The sequence below is a fragment of the Eublepharis macularius genome, chromosome 1, assembly GCF_028583425.1.
Source record: "Eublepharis macularius isolate TG4126 chromosome 1, MPM_Emac_v1.0, whole genome shotgun sequence".
NCBI lineage: Eukaryota > Metazoa > Chordata > Lepidosauria > Squamata > Eublepharidae > Eublepharis > Eublepharis macularius.
The window spans coordinates 212448958-212467258 of NC_072790.1; the positions used below are offsets into that span (position 1 = coordinate 212448958).

Sequence of the window (18301 nt, forward strand, 5' to 3'; positions counted from 1 at the left end):
AGTCCAGTGTGACTGCTGCAGAAATTTTATGGATTATTAATCAACATATCACCTATCAATAACACCAAGCTATATTTTCAGTTATGCAAGTGGGCTTTCTCATATTGTCCTTCTTGACCTCTTGCTCTGATTTTTTATAAAGGTCAGCTCTTTAACTATAAAAGGTCACTGATCCTTGTATGAGATTGTAGTTGCAGATACATTTGACTTTCCATATCAAAACAAGTACTATAAGCTTTCTATTAAGGTTAGAAAAATCAGAATTAGGATGCAGCAAAAGCTAAACCTTTTTGTGTCTGTTCAGAAAACTACAAAACTAAAGCAACCTATTCTATGAACAGAGAATGACTGACAAGCAAAAAGCCTTTTGAATCATTTTATCTTTTAAAATAAAATTGCTGACACTGGTACATATGTGTTAACAGTCAGACCCCTTCCACACTAAAAGGGAAGTTTATGAATGTAATATCATAAGCCCCTTCCTCTTATGCCATAAGCACAAGGCACTTCCTAGCCCAGGGTGTTTGCCAGCCCAGTTGGAGTATGGAAAACTACCAGAAGCTGAGTCAGGCGCCTGGCTAGCTGATGCCCCCCCCCCACTCCAGAGAGTGACACATATCTAAGAACAATGAGGCCTCCCAAGAACTCCTGACTAATCCCGTCGATGCCTTGCTTCTCTTCCTTGACCCATCTACCCTAACCTGATAGCTCTCCCTAACCACTGCTGGATCACCAAGCCCCATTCACACCTTTTGTCTATCTCAGGTAGAGCCATTAAGCCTCTCCTAACTTATTGTCCAAACCTCCGGACAGGTCATCAAGATATTATCTTTGAGGGAAAATGTCTGTTTTGCCCCAGGATACATTTTGTCCTATAATTAAGATTCCCCAGCCATATGCTGTGTGTGTGTGCGTGTGTTCTGGATCCAAACACCCACCCTCAAGTTCACTTGAGCCCCCTCTTCTCTCCGTGAAACTCTGGTCGTTTTGCTGCTGCTCCCACAGACCTCCCGCCTTCAGGACTGGTAAATGTCACCCCATCCCAATTACTCTCATTCTCCTCCCTGTTTTCTAGCTAGCCTTGTATGTGTGCTGTGTGTCCTGTGCTTGCTTGCTTGCCTTCTATTCTTCTTTAAATAAAGAAGCAGTTCCTATTGAACATCCACCTGGTTATTTGAGAGTTCTCAAGAGAATAATCCTGGTATACACAGGTGGAGATTTCCCAGTTACTCCCACTTACTGCATCTCCTTTAATGCCAATTCCCCCAGCTCACAAGGAGACCTCCTGTTTGGATAACATATGGATCAGAGCAGACTAGTGAAACTAGTGAAAATGTGTGGGGGTATTCGCAATTATGAACTAACTAGAAACAGAGCCCTGCTCTGTTATGAACTAACTAGAAAACTGATTTAGCAGGGCCCTGCTGCAGGGACTTGGGAGGGCAGTGCTGCCATGCTAGGCCTCTCTGCTGCCTCCATGGCCTGCATCGGGCAGCTCCAGAAGCTAGAACTGTTGCCAGGGGCAGCAAGGGCCCTGAAGTGCTCCTGCGACCCACAGCCACTGGATTCATCCCCACAGCCGGCTGCATAGTGGGGAGCACTGCATCAAGAGCCCTGGGGTGCTCCTGCTCCTTGCAGAGGCAAGGAGTGCAATGAGTGGCAATGGCCCTGGTGCGCTCCTAGGCCCCGCAGTGGCCTGGCAATGCTATGGGCGGTAGACCTGGCCCCTAGGAGTACAAAGGCCAGGTGTGCCCAGCCAGCAGAGCCATGTCAAGTATACCTGACCTCTGTGGGTCCAGAGGCCAGGTCTACCAGCCCAGCTGCCAAGGAAGAGGAAGGTAGAACTAGTCTCTGAGGGGAAAAGCCAGGAGTGGGGAGGAAGAGGAGATGGTCAGGGCCCTTCAGCATCCATCAGGCCAGTAGAAAAGTGGGGGAAAGGAAGAGGAGGCAGCTGGCCAGGGTGCTTCAGCGCCCATCGGGCCGGTGGAAAGGCAGGGGAGGGGACAGGAGGCGGCAGGCCGGGGCATTTCAGCACCCATCGGGCCAGTGGAAAGGTGGGGGAGGGGAGGTGGCCGGCCAAGGCACTTCTACGCCCATCGGGCCGGTGGAAAGGCAGGGGAGGGGGAGAAGAGCTGGCCGAGACACTTCAGCACTCATCAGGCCAGTGGAAAGGTGGGGGAGGGGAGGGGAAGTGGCCGGCTAAGGCATTTCTACGCCCATCGGGCCGGTGGAAAGGCAGGGGAGGGGGAGAAGAGCTGGTCGAGACACTTCAGCACCCATTGGGCCGGTGGAAAGGTGGAGGCGGGGAAGAGGAGCCGGCTGGCCAAGGCACTTCAGCACCCATCGAGCCGGTGGAAAGGCAGCGGAGGGGGAAAGGAGGAGGCTGGCTGGGGCGTTTCAGTGCCCATTGGGCCGGTGGAAAGGCCAGGAGCACGGGGAAGGAAGGGGGCAGGCACCCTTGCGAGCTCACGAGCCCAGCAGTGGCCGTTCTGGCCTCCCTGGGTCCCAATCCGTGGCAGCAGGCGGAAGTGACTCTCCGCTTATCCCTGCTAAGGGCGCACCTGCGCACTGGGATAACCAGTGAGTTGTCAAAAACACGCTTACTGGATTATATTATAGGATAATGCAGAAGCAGGGGGTAATGAACTGGAGAAGCCACCATACAACTGTAATATTTGAATACCTATCCAATGGTGTCAGAGAAATAGTTCATATTCCAATATAATTTTTGATCTGTATGTAAAAAGTACATACGAATTTATACTCCGCTATTCAAAAAGATCACCAAGAAATACCAATTCTAATTTAAACAATTAACAGGAAGAGTCAACCAGTGTAAACTTAAAGCAGGATATCATATAGGACACCTATACCTGAAAAGACAGTTGGGACAGGCTGTACTAGGAACCCAGTGCAAACTGCTTTGAGTTCCATAGAAGAAATGAAGTACAAGAACAAAAAAGTAAGAATCATTCAGCACCCTTTTCAGAGGCAGACTGAGTGGAGTTCTGGAGGGAAGGAATTCCACAGCTACAAAGCAACAAACAAGCTCCTCTACTCAATTAGGTCTTAACTTGCAATGCTTGTTTACCGCACAAGCTAGAAAAAACAGAAAAAACTGAATATTGAACACTGATTAGTTATCAGGTAGAAAATGCAAGCAGCACTCCACACCTCTTGTAGGACAGAACTATCTCCTTGAACAAAGATTAGAGTCGGGGTGTGGCAGGAGAAGCTGTAGAGCGAGCCAACAGAAGGGGACGTGAGCAGCATGCTCCTCTGTATGCTTTTTGAATAAGTATGGATATCCATCTGCTGTACAGTGATGGTGGAATAATCTCAAATGCAAACATTGGAAAAATTCACACAACCGTAAAATTCAATTTGGAGGAATGAGCCGCTTCTAGCCGTGATAGGAGATAGTGACACTTTCTGCAATTGCAAATGTGTGGAATTTTATATGGAATTTATCAGACACAGATTCAGAAATCACAGAGATCTCTAAGAGTCTTTTTAAAGCATTTTCAGTCAACTGTCCCTCAATACACTTACAGAAATCTATTTGGAAGGATGCAAACAATGGCAGCAAAAGCCCCCGATGTCTAGGCGCGGAGTTTCCACGTCCCTGCAGAGAGAACTCTCTTCCTGTACACTTCTGTCACATTTCCCGTCAGTTACTTACCTCCTCCTCCAGTTGGCACAGGGATTCTTTCCCCCCAACCGCATGTACACAGACTCTCCCAATTCTGCACAAGTCTAATACAAAATGTCAAACAATTCTAACACAAGCTTCAAGACTGACAAACTTCAAGCAAAACAATTTATTTTCAACACAAAGTTGAGGTTTCCATGGAACAACAATATAAACCACCTTTGTAAAGTAGCCCTCCTCACACACACATTAATGCTTTTCCTCCTAGAACCTACTTAACGGTGCTTTAAAATATTAATTAAGCAAGGTCTAAATTATACATTGGGGTTGAAACAAATGTGACTTGCTGACATTTCTGGTGTAGAGAAGACAAACAACGGACTGCTGCTTTCAAGTAGGAATTGCTCTGAAGAGGAGTCATCTTTTCATTCTCTTTGTCACTTCTTTTTTCCCCAAAGGTCAGAAAGCCAATTAATAATGCAGGAAAGCTAAATACCAAATTTGGGCTATATGGAGGCCTACAAATATTAATCATAGGTTTACTGACTTACAAAATACATAGCACAATCTATAATAATGGCTACTTTAGACAGATCTTTCCTTTTCCAAAGCTATCAACGATTAGCCATGATAGCCAAGTGAAACCTTCATGTTCAGAGGCAGTACAACTCAGAATACCAGTTGCTGGAGGTCAAACATCGGGAGCGGCTACTGTCTTCATAACTGATTTGTATTAGACATTTTTATATATTGTTTTTAAGATCTATAAGCTGCCTTTACTACTTTTTTAAAATGAAGACCAGTGACATAAAAATCCTAATTTTTTTTTAACCTAAATAACGTATTTGTGGGCTTCCCAGAAGGATATGAATAGCCAATGATAGAAGCAATCCTTGACAAAATATAAATTTGGGTTCTTATGGAGAAAAATCTATACACCGCCTCTATGGAGACCTGTTCGACACAGTTCATGATTGTAAAGATACAATAAAATCATAAAAATAGCAACATAAAATTATAAAAACTAAAACAAACCATAAATACAAACCATTAAAAAGTCAAGGGCATAAAAACAATATAACACAACATTCAGCTGCCCGTTTAGCTGATCTTCATAAAACACTCACCATGTTAGCTAGAATCAGACCAAAAAACAGCATAAACAAAGCTCTAGATTTTGGAATACTCTGAAGGCTCTCACCCCATCCCTGGTGAGGGTATACCAGCCTTCACCAAATGGATCCAATGTGTGAGAGAATGTGTGTTTACACACAAGGAAACTGGGGTACTTGGATTACACGTGCATCATGACAGTCATCTTGCTAGTAAAGAATAATCCTCAGCAAGGCTGGGTGGCAGGGCTATGGAAATCCTTTGCCTGCAAGACCTGGATGCAAGACCAGTCATCACTAACAAGCATTTGTGCTAGATGAATCACAAGACTGACTCAATGCAAAGCCATTCTACATAATGCAGCCAGCTCTACTCTGCAACACAGCATCTTTCAGAAAGAAAAAGCCAGTTTGCTTTGCTTTGGTTTGCATTTAAGATGAGTGACTAGTAGAATCTAGATCTTGAGATCCTGTTCAAGTTACTAAGTATTGCTTGGCCAATTTAAATGTGCATGTTGTCACTGCAATTTGAAGGCCATTTGATCAACAGACGCTATTTCTTTATTTCCTGTCCTGTGCTGATAATATCTTCCTAGATTTTATTAGCATTATTTTACTGCTGCCCAATGGAAGAGAGAAAAAGTTAAGTGCACTTGCATGCATGTTAAAAGCATTAATAGTGCTGGTTACCAGAATTCAAATAAAGGGAGGAAATACTTCCTATCTTTAAAAGCCCAAAAGGTATGAAGAATTATTTGGCTTGGTCCTGCATTCTAATCCCATCACAGCAATACATCTCACTAGTTAATCTTGTTGCAAAACGCCCCTTTAACTAGTTCAGAAATGAAGGAAGTTCTGAGATTTAAACAAAAACCAAAACAAACAATACACCTCACTGGTGTATTCTTAGAGGGTTGAGCTTAAAAAAGTCAAGACTCCTAAAGCACTCAACACATTAGGAATGTTATGCAGACTAATAGCACTGTTGTAATAAATATTAAACGATCTGCACAAGTTGAAGTTAGAGCATGTGCATTTCAGAAAATAAAGGTGTATGTTTAACATATAACCTCTTCTGCGAAGTACAATGAGACAGACATATCCAAAATGGCCATCTTCAAGACAGATGTTTGTGACACAGTAAAACACCTTCACACAAGCCACAGAAGCAAGACTTTCTTTTTAATCACAATCACACAGAAACCAGATGTTAAAAAGGGTCAACATGGTGGGCAATAGAGAGATAACCCACATCAAGGTTAAAGAATGGCTGCCTGTGCGCCAGAAGTAGCTTTCTGCAGTCAGAAGCTTATACATAATTCACCGGAGTCTGCCAACAAAGGCCATAGTGTTCTGCAGTAGAAAGTCACACACAAGTGGAATGTGGTGAACAATTCAATGCGGTAAGAACAAGATCCTGCCCAGAAGCACCAGCAGTAAAGAGGACTGCTTAGACAAATGGTTTCTATTGCAGGTTTTAAGCACTGTAGAACCAGACTAAGTTTCCAAAGGGTAAGTTTTGTTTTCTCAACTGAATCTGAAAATGTTGTGCTGTTGCTTTTCCATGCTCTCTTGGAATCAACTGCTCTTATTCACTGTCAAAGCAGACAGCCGTAAACAAGAGGATAAGACTGCAGCAGAAGCACGAAAATTAACCTCTTTGTCCTTTCCTCTGTACTTGGGTCTTATGTTGGAGAAGTTCCAAGCAGAACAGGACACTCCTAGATCCAGCCAGACTACTCAACTCTGACCGGCAGTAGGGAGATTATTCACGTGGCTTCCTCATTGCACATGTTGCTTTACAGAGTGAATAAGCAAAAACATAGGTCCTTGCCCCAAAGAGCTTGCAATGCATGTTCAGATGAGAAGGGAACAGTAAAGGTAATGGGGATAAAATGTATTTCAATGTATGGTTGTTGTGGGTTTTCCGGGCTGTATTGCCGTGGTCTTGGCATTGTAGTTCCTGACGTTTCGCCAGCAGCTGTGGCTGGCATCTTCAGAGGTGTAGCACCAAAAGACAGAGATCTCTCAGTGTCACACTCACACAGTCACACTGAGAGATCTCTGTCTTTTGGTGCTACACCTCTGAAGATGCCAGCCACAGCTGCTGGCGAAACGTCAGGAACTACAATGCCAAGACCACGGCAATACAGCCCGGAAAACCCACAACAACCATCGTTCTCCGGCCGTGAAAGCCTTCGACAATACATATTTCAATGTAGTTATTATGTAGCCCAACTAAAATCAAAAGCTAAGTAAAGGCCCTGGCTTGAGCCAAAGGCTTCACTAAGAAGGTTGAGGAGAGAATTGAAGAATGCAAAGAGGTGGTTATCACACAGGTGTTCTGAGAGGGAACACCAAGCATAGGGCACAGCAAGGTAAAAGGGGGCAGAACTATTTAAGACGATTTTGAGCAGCTAAGGAGGATGCTAGAATTGAAGCAGCAAAGATATGAAGGCAGACAGAAGGGAGGGTTGCTCAAGGCCATGGAAAAGTTAATTTTCTAAAGACAGTTTGCACCAGCTACAGAAAGGAACAGAATCAGTCAGCAGAGAGATATCACATGGTTTAAGTGACAAGGCAGCAATTCTAACAGCAGAGTCCTGGGTCTTTTCTGCATTCACGCTTACGTTGGGTTTTCTGAATATTTGACCTGCAAGGATCAGATCCACTTTGAGCTTCTGTAGTTCCTCACTTGAGGGAATCAAACAAAAGTGGTATCTGTTTTCTGCACTAGAAAAATGCCCTGTTTCTGTTGTAGGCTTTCTGGGAAAAGAGGAAACTTGCAAGGGTGTTATTGTTTTTTAAGGCACCAACACTGCAAACTTTTTATTTAAAAAAAATTTAAATGCCAAAGAAGAATGGACTAAAAAGTACAAGAAGCATAGACAGAAACTTTAAAATATCAAGTGGGATTCATAGCTCACTGCAGTTTTTGTGTTAGCCATACCGCAGCTTCCCCCCCCCCCCAATCAGTTGTAAGTGGGATAAAAAAGGAGGGTGAAAGACAGGGCCAGGCTTAACACCAAAGAAAGAATTCTGCTCTTCAAAAAAGCCATGGTTTAACTTTGCTGCGAAAATACCATTGTGGTATGTGCGCAGGGAGAAAAGCTGCAGAAAAATGGGGGAAAGATCTGTTCTGCGGCAGATGTGCAGCCTATGAAGAATGCAAAAAAGTCTAGGAAGCAATTTGGAGTGAATCAGGGTATTTTGTCCCTGTGTGCAGAACTTTGGAAATAAGTCAATGCAGTATGGGGTCACAATTGATGAAAAAGTGCTGTGCAGTTAAGGCCCTGGATAGCGCACAACCAACAAATCAAAAATGTTATACGGTTATCTATGATCTATCTGCATCTTTTGATACAGAAGGTCAAGCCATCCTGTTGAGGCATCTGGAGGCAGAAGTAGGTACCAGAGGATATGCCTTGGATGGGTTTAAATCATTACTCAGAGAACAGAATCAAAGGGTTGCTGTTGGAGATCAGCTAACTTAAGTGTGAGAATTATCTTGGATTTCACAGCGCACAATCTTACCCCCCATGTTTTCAACCTCTATGTAAAGCTTTTAGGGGAAAAAATCATTTGTAGCTTTAGAATTGAGTATCACCAACATGCTGACGACACCCAGCTCTTTCCAAATCCCCTGGTGATGGCGTGGAGGTCTTCTTGAGTCACTGTGATCAAATGACTGAAAATGCACAAACTGAAAGTGAACCCAGACAAGAGGAAAGGGATGCTAGATGGAAAGGCAGAAATCTTGAAGGACATTGTGTTCCCCCGCTTTCGATGGGGTTCAACTGACCCTTGTTGACTTGGTAAAGAGCCTAGGGGGTTAATACTGGATTCAGCACCGCGGCTGGAGAGGCAAATTAATGTGGTTAAAAAAATGCCTTCTTCCAGCTCCGTCTAGCCTGGTATGGCTGATGTGGCCATCTGACTCTACACCACAGCAACATCCAGAATAGACTACTATAATGCATTCAACATATGCTATCCAAACCCTACTGCATTGTTTATTGGATGTCCCAACTGTAGATCATATTGACTTATACTTTGTAATCCACCTTGAGTCTCTGTGAAAAGGCAGACAATAAATAAAAATGAAAAACTGTTGCAAAACCTTTGATTTCTCAACTTACAGGGTGATCTGCCTTAATTCTATGCTGAGTTCATGTTACCAAGCACAGATACTTTGTTCTGGCTAGCCCTGCTCTGACAGCCAGCCAGATGGCATTACCGCAGCAATGCACAAGTTGTTCCCAGACCAGGTTACTGTATACCTTGGTGGTATTGCACATGAACATGCATGCACAGAACCAGAAGATGACCTGCTGCGGTAGAGGAGCAGCAAAGACATCCATGGTAGCAATAGTCATGGGAGGGGGGGAAGCAGGTAGGCCTGTCAGAGAAACTCAATGGATCTGATGTGTTAGCTCAATGGAGCTGATGCTGCCTTAAGACTGCTTAGGTCTGGCAATACTTATTCACATCCAAGATTACTTTAACACATACACACTTTTCCGCTCACAGAAACTCTTTCTGGCATACTTCTACAACAAAGCATATTAACCCTGAAAATGTTCAAAAATGCCTTTATATTCCTCATTACGAAGTAAGTGTGATGTACGTGCTACAATCCAAAACAGAAATAAGAAAATAAGGGCAACCCTGCTGGATCAGACCACGGAGGCATCTTTTTCCTTATTCCATTTCCCAGAGTGACCAGACAGATGTTCTTGGGAAGCTCAGAGTCATGGTGTGATGGCAATATCACCCCTCAGCCTCCAGCAACTGACATTCAAGCCATGCTTCCTCTGAACAAAGAGGTTCTGTTTCACTATCATTACCAACAGACATGGATTGGTAAACCTAAACATGGATCTGTCTAAACTTCTTTTAAACCTACCTAAGCCAGTAGCCATCAAATCACTTTGTAGCAACAAATTCCATAAGATGATTATGAATCCTAATGTAAAAAGACTGGAAGGAAGGGACAATGTCCCCATCTACTTTTTTTAACACTATGAATTAACCTGTGTTTTTTCTCCAAACTTAAATGTACTTTAAGCCTTTTCATTCAACCCTTTGATCATCTGCACCATTCAGACCTTACAGTGTTCTTTTTGACACAGGGCAACCAGAACCACACACGATATTCCAAATACAGCTTACTCAACAGATTTATATCAGTTCCATATCATACTGGACATTTCATTTTCAATCCCTTTCCTAATAATTCCTAACATGGAACTTGCCGTTTTCACCACTGCCAAATACAAAGCTAATACTTCCACTGAACTATTTACCATAAACTGAAGAAATCAAACACCTCTGTGTTGGATTGTGTGACCACAGAATGCAAATGAGCAGCTCCTTTAGAAAACGTAACAAAAGGCAAAGGCATCTTTAAACATTGCTCTGGTCTCAGGCTAACTTTGTGTCTGGTTCCAAGGCTTCTATAAAAAAGGCCCACCAGCAATCGTTCTGAAGCAAATGACATCACATCCTTCTATGTTCAAGGAAATGTTTCATCTCAAGCAATTAATATTGGGATGGCAGACAAAGAAAATTCAAAATGGCCACTTTTTGAGCTAAAGCAGGCACAGAGAGGTACAGCTGAACACAACCAAGCACTTTTTTTAATACAAGCCACGGCATGCTAAAGGAAACTTTGATTAGAGGAATGCAAAGGAAGTGAATGCAGATTACCTGAAGGTTTATTCAGCTGTGATGAAAATATAGGGGGAGACTTCTCCTTTTCTTTAATGGAAGCATCTCCTCTCTCAGCTTCCTTTGCTACGCTGACTACTTTTATCTCTGTGGGCGAAGGAGTAATGTCAGCTGGTGACAAGGACTCCTTAATTCCTTCAGACACTTTCCCTTCCAATTTCTCAAAGGGTTTTTCCACAACAAGCTCCCGCTCTCCATCTTTGACATGTACATCCTTTAAAGACAGGTCCTGGGCTGCCTCTTGGTAAAGAGACTGCCTCAGCTCTGTTTTGATGGCATCACTGCTCTCTCTACTTTCATTTCCCTTTAATGCCTCTTTTTGGGTAGTTCCCATCACTGACTTAGCAGCTTGATAAGAGACAACAGGGAAGTCATCACTCTCTGGAGAGGATTCTGCAGATGGCACACCTTGGTCTCCCAGTCTGGGTTCCTTCGAAATAAGGAAATCATCTGAGTAAGTATCAAGTTCTTTCATGAGTAGCTGGGGAGTCTTTTCTTTCTTACTCAAGTCTGCAGCCTCCACTTCCAGAGACCAGGCTGCAGGGACATCTTTGGAAAACTCCAGTGGAGGCTGGAAGGATTCCAAGTAAGGCTTGCTAAGGGAAGACGGCAAATCCTCACGTTTCTCCACATGACTTTCCTCGGTAACCATCTTGGCAGTAGTTTCAAGTGGTTTCTCTTTCGCAACTTCTCTCTCTTTCTGAGCAAGATCAAGTTCTGGCCGGTTACTAAAAAAATCGCTTTTTCCAGCTGGTGGTGACAGTTTCTCAAGATGCTCAGAATACTCAGGCACAGGTTGTGAAACACATTCTGTCAACACGGTCTTAGAATAATCTGTAAAGGCTGGAGGAGGAGATTCATTAGAGATTTTTGTTTCTTTAACTAAGTCACAAGCGATGGATATATAAGAAGTCTCCAAGTCTTCTAGAGCTGTACCATTCTTATAGTCATATTCCTCAGCAGCAGTTTCAGCTTTGGTTACCTGTGCCTGGGTTGCTGGCACATTCATTGCCTCCTGATAGGAAGGAGGCTTCTCAGACTTCTGCATCACATTCTCGTAGACATCAGCAGCAGAAGTAAAAGTTTCTAACAGGGAGCTTTCAAGCGGCACAGTAGGACCAGACACACCAACAGTGCTTGCATTCAATGGTGCCTCCATAACAATATCTGGTAAGACCGGAGAAGGAGTTGCTTCAGAGCTTCCTTCAAAGGAAGGACAGAGCTGTACAGCAACATTCAAAGGTTCTTGCAAGGATTCTGATGTCTGGACCAAATCAATCTTTGTTTCATAAGGAAGGCTGGGGCTGACTGAATCATGCAATTCACTTTCATATGCTTCTTGCACTAAATCCGGAGTAAGGCCTTCGGCCACAGATGCAGCATCAGTGGAGATCTTTAGCAGATTCTTCTCTTTATCAGATTCAGCTGTCTGGCTCTGGCTGCTTGCAGACTCAATGTGGGCGGTGCTGGATTCTGTGCCAAAATGAGCCTTCATTTCGGCTATCTTCTTCTCATCTGTTTTATTCTGAGAAGCATGTTCCTCTTCCACAGACTTGGCTGTGTTGTCCTCAACTGCCACAGCTGATTCAAACTTGGTGCAGGTAATGTAGGCTTGCGGAGATTCTTTTCCAGCTTCAGGAGTACTTGGGAAAGAAATATCTTCATTGCTGCTTTCACTCTCTTTTTCAAAGTCCTTCTGTACAGGCAGAATTTTTGCCTGATCCACATCATATTTATCTACGCCACTTTCTAATTTGTCATCTACCAGATTCCTAGCTACAGTTTTCAAACTGCCGCTTTCATTACTAACCCACGTGGGTTCAAAAGGTTTGAAATCCACATAGTCTTCCTTTACAGAGCAGTTGTCCATGAAAACCGTTTTTTCACCATGATCGTCAATATCATACTTTCTGTCCTCAAGCGATCCATCTTCATCATGTTTTGCAAATAACTCAACAGGCGAGTCTGGAGAAGAGTCCTCCTGGTATTCTGAGAATTTGCTTGTATCAGACCTTCCTTTACTGTCTATTGATTCCTTAGTCTGAGACAAAGAGAACGATTCTGACCCTGGGTATGGGGGCACCACTCCTAAAGGTTTGACTTCTGGAACATTGCTTGCATCATCATCATCTGCAAGGAATGGATTCCGTGCATTTTTGGTAGTCCCTTTCAATACCTCAGTTTCAATATGACTGTAACTGCCTTTTGTGGATAGTCCATCGGATATTGTATCAAGGGCTGTATACTCTTTAAAAGGATTGGCTGAGAGAGGAGAGAGGGAGGGAAGAGAAGCAGTAGCATCAAGAGGCACAGCAGCAAAATCTTCGAGGCCATCTGAGCGCACACGACCAGGCTGCTCTTGAGAGTCCATACCTTTGTCTGTGGCCATGGACAGAAAGGAAAGTTAGCAAGATGGCAAGTGGTCTGAAAGTTAAGTTTCAATGACAGGTTCCAAAACAATACTAAGTGCAAACCTTAGTGCTAGGAAGATAGCAGCAAAAGCATGTATTAAGTTAGCAAAAGAATATTAATGAAGCAGCAAGCTTTGTGCAATCCAATAATGTTAGAAAAAAGGTCAAAACAGTGCCGAGTACCCAAGTTTTACAAAAACAAACTTGAATGTTGGATCTCAATGCAGATATAACACAGACACCTTGTGATGCTCTCTTAACGATGGTTAAGAGGTCAGGGAAGGGTGACAGTCTTCTCTCCCTCATTCTCCGATGTGGATTTCCTGCCCAGTTTTAGCCATGATTTCACATTATATATGCATATCGCTACCCATAGTTAATACTAAGTTCCTTCTTAACCAATACTTACAATCCATCTACAAACCCTGGTCACAACAGGTATCCTGTTTAGCAATAGCCATAGATGGCACCAAAGCTTATGCAATAAAAAGTCACAGCGGGCTACATGCTGAGAAGAGAGGAGAACTATGGCCCAATCTCTTTACCATGGTTAAAAGATGAGCAGTATTATATCTGTACTGATCAATACCAAACAGGTGGAAACACCTTTAAGTAATTACTGTTATGATGGAGTGCATCAACACTAATACAGCATTAATTAAAAAACAAAGCCTGTTCTATATCAGCAAAAGCTACCATACTTTAAGCAGTTTAGCTGTTAATTGTAGTTACAAGGTTTCCTATGCAGAATGGTCCAAGAATTCATAGACAAATATGATTTAAGGGTTAAAACTGATACCACTCAACATGAAATTTTGAGTCAATAAAAATAGTTTCTAAATTTAGAAAATTTACTGTTCTTGGACCCTTGATCATTTTTAGTAAATACATCTAGAAATGATTAGTGGGAAGGGACTACTCAAAAGACAAAGGGTATACTCTAATATGAATGGGCTAGCTGAAAAAACTTGCCTGCAGAAGAATGCATCAGAGGGTCAAATGCAACAGGAAGAGCAAAAAGGGTCTCATCTGAAAGAGAAATACAGTATGACCATAGCAGAAATAAATAGGAAGAAAAAGGTTGAAGGGAAGGACAGAGAGGAAAAGAGTATTCATTTTACAAACAGCAATTTCACAACCAGATTTAAAAAAACAAAGGGACCCCCAAAAGAATTTACATGCTTTTTTGTGAAGGGTTTCTGTTGAGCTAAGCTCCCCACTACCACAGAAGCAACCCAAAGTAGTACAGTTTTTATGAAAGAATACCCAGAAACTGGACAGAACAGATAAAGAATCTCAAGGTGTTTCAGCCTCTACATCCTTGCTTAGTATTTTCTGATCGCCTAAAATTCTACCCTCTCTTCTATGGACAAGTGATAACCCTGCTGTTGTTCTTATCATCCCTTACTCCAGGAGAATTAAGAGCCCTATTTTTACCATTTTTTCTTGCCACCCATCCCGTGAATGTACTGTTATGGAAATGCTTATTGCAGAATAAGCTTATTGCTAAAATTAACTTTTCAAACATGGACTTCAGTTCGGAAGTTTCACATATATCCTCAATCCAGGCTGTAATATTCTGCCATGTAAATATTTTTGTATGTTTTGTTTCTGTTGGATACTGTAGGGGGTTTAAATGTATGTTGCTATGATTTAAAATACAGGCCTCTAGGAGAAGAAAGAACGGAGCTTGATGGGTGAGTGAAGTGTGATAAGATTGGATGGTAGCTCTACCCCGGGGGAGTTTTAGTGTGGTTCTGAGGGAGAGTGATTAAGACAGAGAGGGTGAGAAACAGAAGAGGCAATGCGGAGCTGTAGACTGAGATAAGTCTGTATGTTCTTTCTTAAATGGCACCTGAGGAAAGGTGATCGACCTCATCTTGCAATTAAGAAGTTAGTAATCTCACTGAAACCATTAAGCTTTTGGATCTATCTTGAAACCATTACACTTATGTATTTCTAAACAAACTATTTCTGTTTAAGTAAAATGTCTGTTATACCGAGAATACAGGATCACTTTTTACCTCACAGCCACCCCCATGTGGTGACCATTCTGTCATTCTACCAAATATAACTTAGCCTTCCTATACTGAAGATCAAGCCAAGAAAACTAAGGCAACCACCTTTGGTGGCAGCAAAAATCTTTTGGGAACACTAAGACGGTCAAGGAGGTAGCACAACACAAGTTTCATAATGGGAGTAAAACAGCCATACACCTACACCTACCAATTATCAAATTGGTACCAAAGATGCAAATAAATTAAATTCTGTTAAATTAAACAGAAACGAGTTCATTAACTATTAAACCCCCAATCATGTTCTATATACCCTGTTTCACATCTTGTAAGCAACTGTGGAAAGCAATTACTTAAAAGCAAGAGTGGCTTTATGAGACCCAGCATGGTGTAGTGGTTAGAGTCAGACTAGAATCTGGGAGGTCCAGGTTCAAATCACTCTGCCATGGAAGCTCATTGGGTGACTCTGGGTCAGTCATACACTCTCAGCTTAACCTACCTCATAGGGTTGTTGTGAGGATAAAATGGAGGAGAGGAGAACTATGAAAGCCACTTTGGATCCCCACTTGGGGTTATGGTGAGGTATAAATAAATAGATTGTATAAAAATAGGCTAATCACTAGATACCCTGAACAATCCAGGAAGAGAAAGTGTTATGCAAGGGACACCTGTGCCCTGCAGGAGAAATCTGACAGGTTCTTTGATGAAGCAAAATATCAACTTGGTGGGAAAGTAGTCAAGAGAATAAGCAAGCTAGAACATGTGTTAAGATTGCTGAAGAGCTGGGTGGTGAGCATTACAGCTGAATGTTGATGCTTAATTTGGACATGCACTTACACCCAACAGGATTCTGTGTGGTTCTCTCCTTCCACTCTTTGCCCCCAAAACTTTCACATGTCCAAGAGGACATTTCCACCAGCATATGTACAAATGCTAAGCTACCAAAAAGCATTTCATGGCTTCCATTTAGTGGCACACCACCTATATGAACATGCTGTAAGTGACAAAAAAAACCCTCCTCCTCTGTCTCTATGGGAAGCCACCACACATGTGATACATAAGCTTCTCCATAATGGTTCTATGTAAGGGAGGATCTGCAGCTCTGTGGTAGAGCACCCACTCTGCATGAAGATGGTCCCAGATTCAATTCATGGCATCTCCAGTTAAAAGGAGATCAAGTAGTATGTAATGTGAAAGACCTCTACTTGAGACCACGGGCAGCTGCTGCCAAAATACACAAAATTAACCTTGACAGACCAATAATAATAAGGCAACTTCATGGTTTCATGTATGCAGGGCTTTTTTTCTGGGAAAAGAAGTGGTGGAATTCAGTGATGGAACTCAGGACCGCACAATGATGTCACTTTGGGTCAGCTGGAACAAGGGGGGAGTTTTTTAAAGTTTAAATCGCCTTTAGTGAAAATGGTCACATTGCCGGTGGCCCTGCCCCCTGATCTCCAGTCAGAGGGGAGTTTAGATTACCCTCCGTGCCACATGGCGCAGAGGGCAATCTAAACTCCCCTCTGTCTGGAGATCAGGGGGTGGGGCCACTGGCAATGTGACCATTTTCAAGAGGTGCCAGAACTCCATTCCACTGCGTTCCTGCTGAAAAAAAGCCCTGCGTGTATGTCTAAAATACCAGAAGAAGCAACACAAATGAATCTTCTAAACTAAGCATTAAACAGAGAGTGAAAAATAATGTTTTCGTACTTGCTTTGATATACCCACTACAGTGTTAATATTCCTCAACTCTTAGGGATGTATAAAGTTAGACAACTGAAAAAAGCAAGTTCTTTATATGAACAATTGTTGGACTTACAAAAGACAAAGGAAAAAAATCACAGTAGAAGCTTTGAAGTATATGCTTTAAAACATTTGTGCTTTTTACAGAGGGATCTTTGCTCTTTTTCTAAACCATCCATACAAAATGGATCCTATCTTTGATCTGTACAAGTATTAAGCTACACAAAGGGATCAAATTACAGCAGTCCTCAGGCTCCCAAGTTACACATTTGAGAATTAAGGAACCCTGGCATTTAGTTTGCCTTTGAATTCTTACTTAACAAGGCAAATACTAAAAAGGGGGGGGGTGCATCGTGAAGCTGAATCAAAGGCAAGAAGTGACAGAAGTTTTGTCTTAAATATTTTACTGCTTCATTTTATACAGAACTTTGCATAAAACAGTAGAGACTCTATAGCTAAGAATTTTGCAGTTATTTGATTTCTACATTTTACAACTGCAGCTACAAAACTGCTGTTGCAAACAAAGGATGTGTTGCTGAGACGCCTCTTCACTCACTACTAGCCAGAGCAAAACAGAACATGCTCCTTAATGTGGTTCTGTTTAACACATTTAACTTGTGGAAAGCCACTTTACATGTCTAAGGCAGAGGATGGAATTCCAAATTACATCTGCTTTCATGACAATCCATCATCTGGAACGAGAACAGTTTACTAATTATAACAAAAGTTTTAGTGGGTTAATCAATTAAAGCCAATAAAAGCTTGCAGCCCTAGTATCAACTTTTATGTAGTATCTTTTGAATATCTGCCAAGGTAATTAATGTGTTTTACTTCTACTTTGCTGTAATATTCCTGCCCAAATAAGTAACGTACCACAAATGGTATCTACACTCCACCCCAGCTCATGTCCAACTCATATTGCTAGAAGTAAATTGATAAATGTAAGAGGTCAGCTGATTCTATAAAGTTCTCCAGTTGCTCCAAACTATAATCCTTCCCTTTTCTAAAACCACAGAATGTACCAGGATATGCAACCTGGGTCTCTTGTTTCTGATGAATACCAGCTACTGTTCACAGAGATGCTACATTGCAGTTAACTGGGCCTGGACAGGGGATTTGGTCTTGTATTCTATGGAAGAGTTATATGTTCACAACAAAGTCTCTGCCTTGAAGCATGCATTTCACATGCAAAAGATCCTAAATTCAATCCCTGGCAACTCATATTAAGACTTCAGGTCAGGGAAAGACTTCAGGCCAAGCCTTTCAGGAGCAATTGCCAATCACAGTAGACAGTACCCGGGCTAAGCAGACCAATGGTTAAGCACCTTCATTCATTTATAGGACTGAATAGTGCCCTTTAACTGCAACTGATTATTTTCTCTCAAACTCTAACCCATCATTCATGGAAACAAAATTTCAATCAAATGAGCAATTTCCATGCATACAACCTGATCCTAATTTTGTTTTTATAAGTAGTAATCTCACTGATTTCAACAGAACTTCCCAAGTGTGTGTGTTTTAAGAATACAAGCCAGTTAAACAATGTGGCTTGGTTGGTGATTATATTCATTTATGGTGGACGTGTCCCAAGGTTCAACTATTTTGGGATTCAATTTTAGCAACTATTCAAAAGATAAC

The 18301-nt window shown here is 42.2% G+C and overlaps 1 protein-coding gene across 3 annotated transcripts in view; it reads right to left on the reverse strand.

Annotated features, from left to right (window-relative positions):
• The window catches only part of RTN4 (reticulon 4), a 58109-nt gene that overhangs the window by 28085 nt on the left and 11723 nt on the right, over positions 1–18301 (reverse strand). Inside the window, exons 2-3 of one of the 3 annotated variants that reach the window (XM_054986615.1) lie at positions 13878–13934; positions 10474–12873 (exon numbers count right to left, since the gene is read on the reverse strand). The exons of 1 other annotated variant lie outside the window; for it this stretch is intronic. In XM_054986615.1, the coding sequence (XP_054842590.1) occupies positions 10474–12873; positions 13878–13934 (2457 nt within the window). The remainder of the gene's footprint in view (positions 1–10473; positions 12874–13877; positions 13935–18301) is intronic. One more of the 3 variants, XM_054986622.1, reaches the window with a different exon arrangement.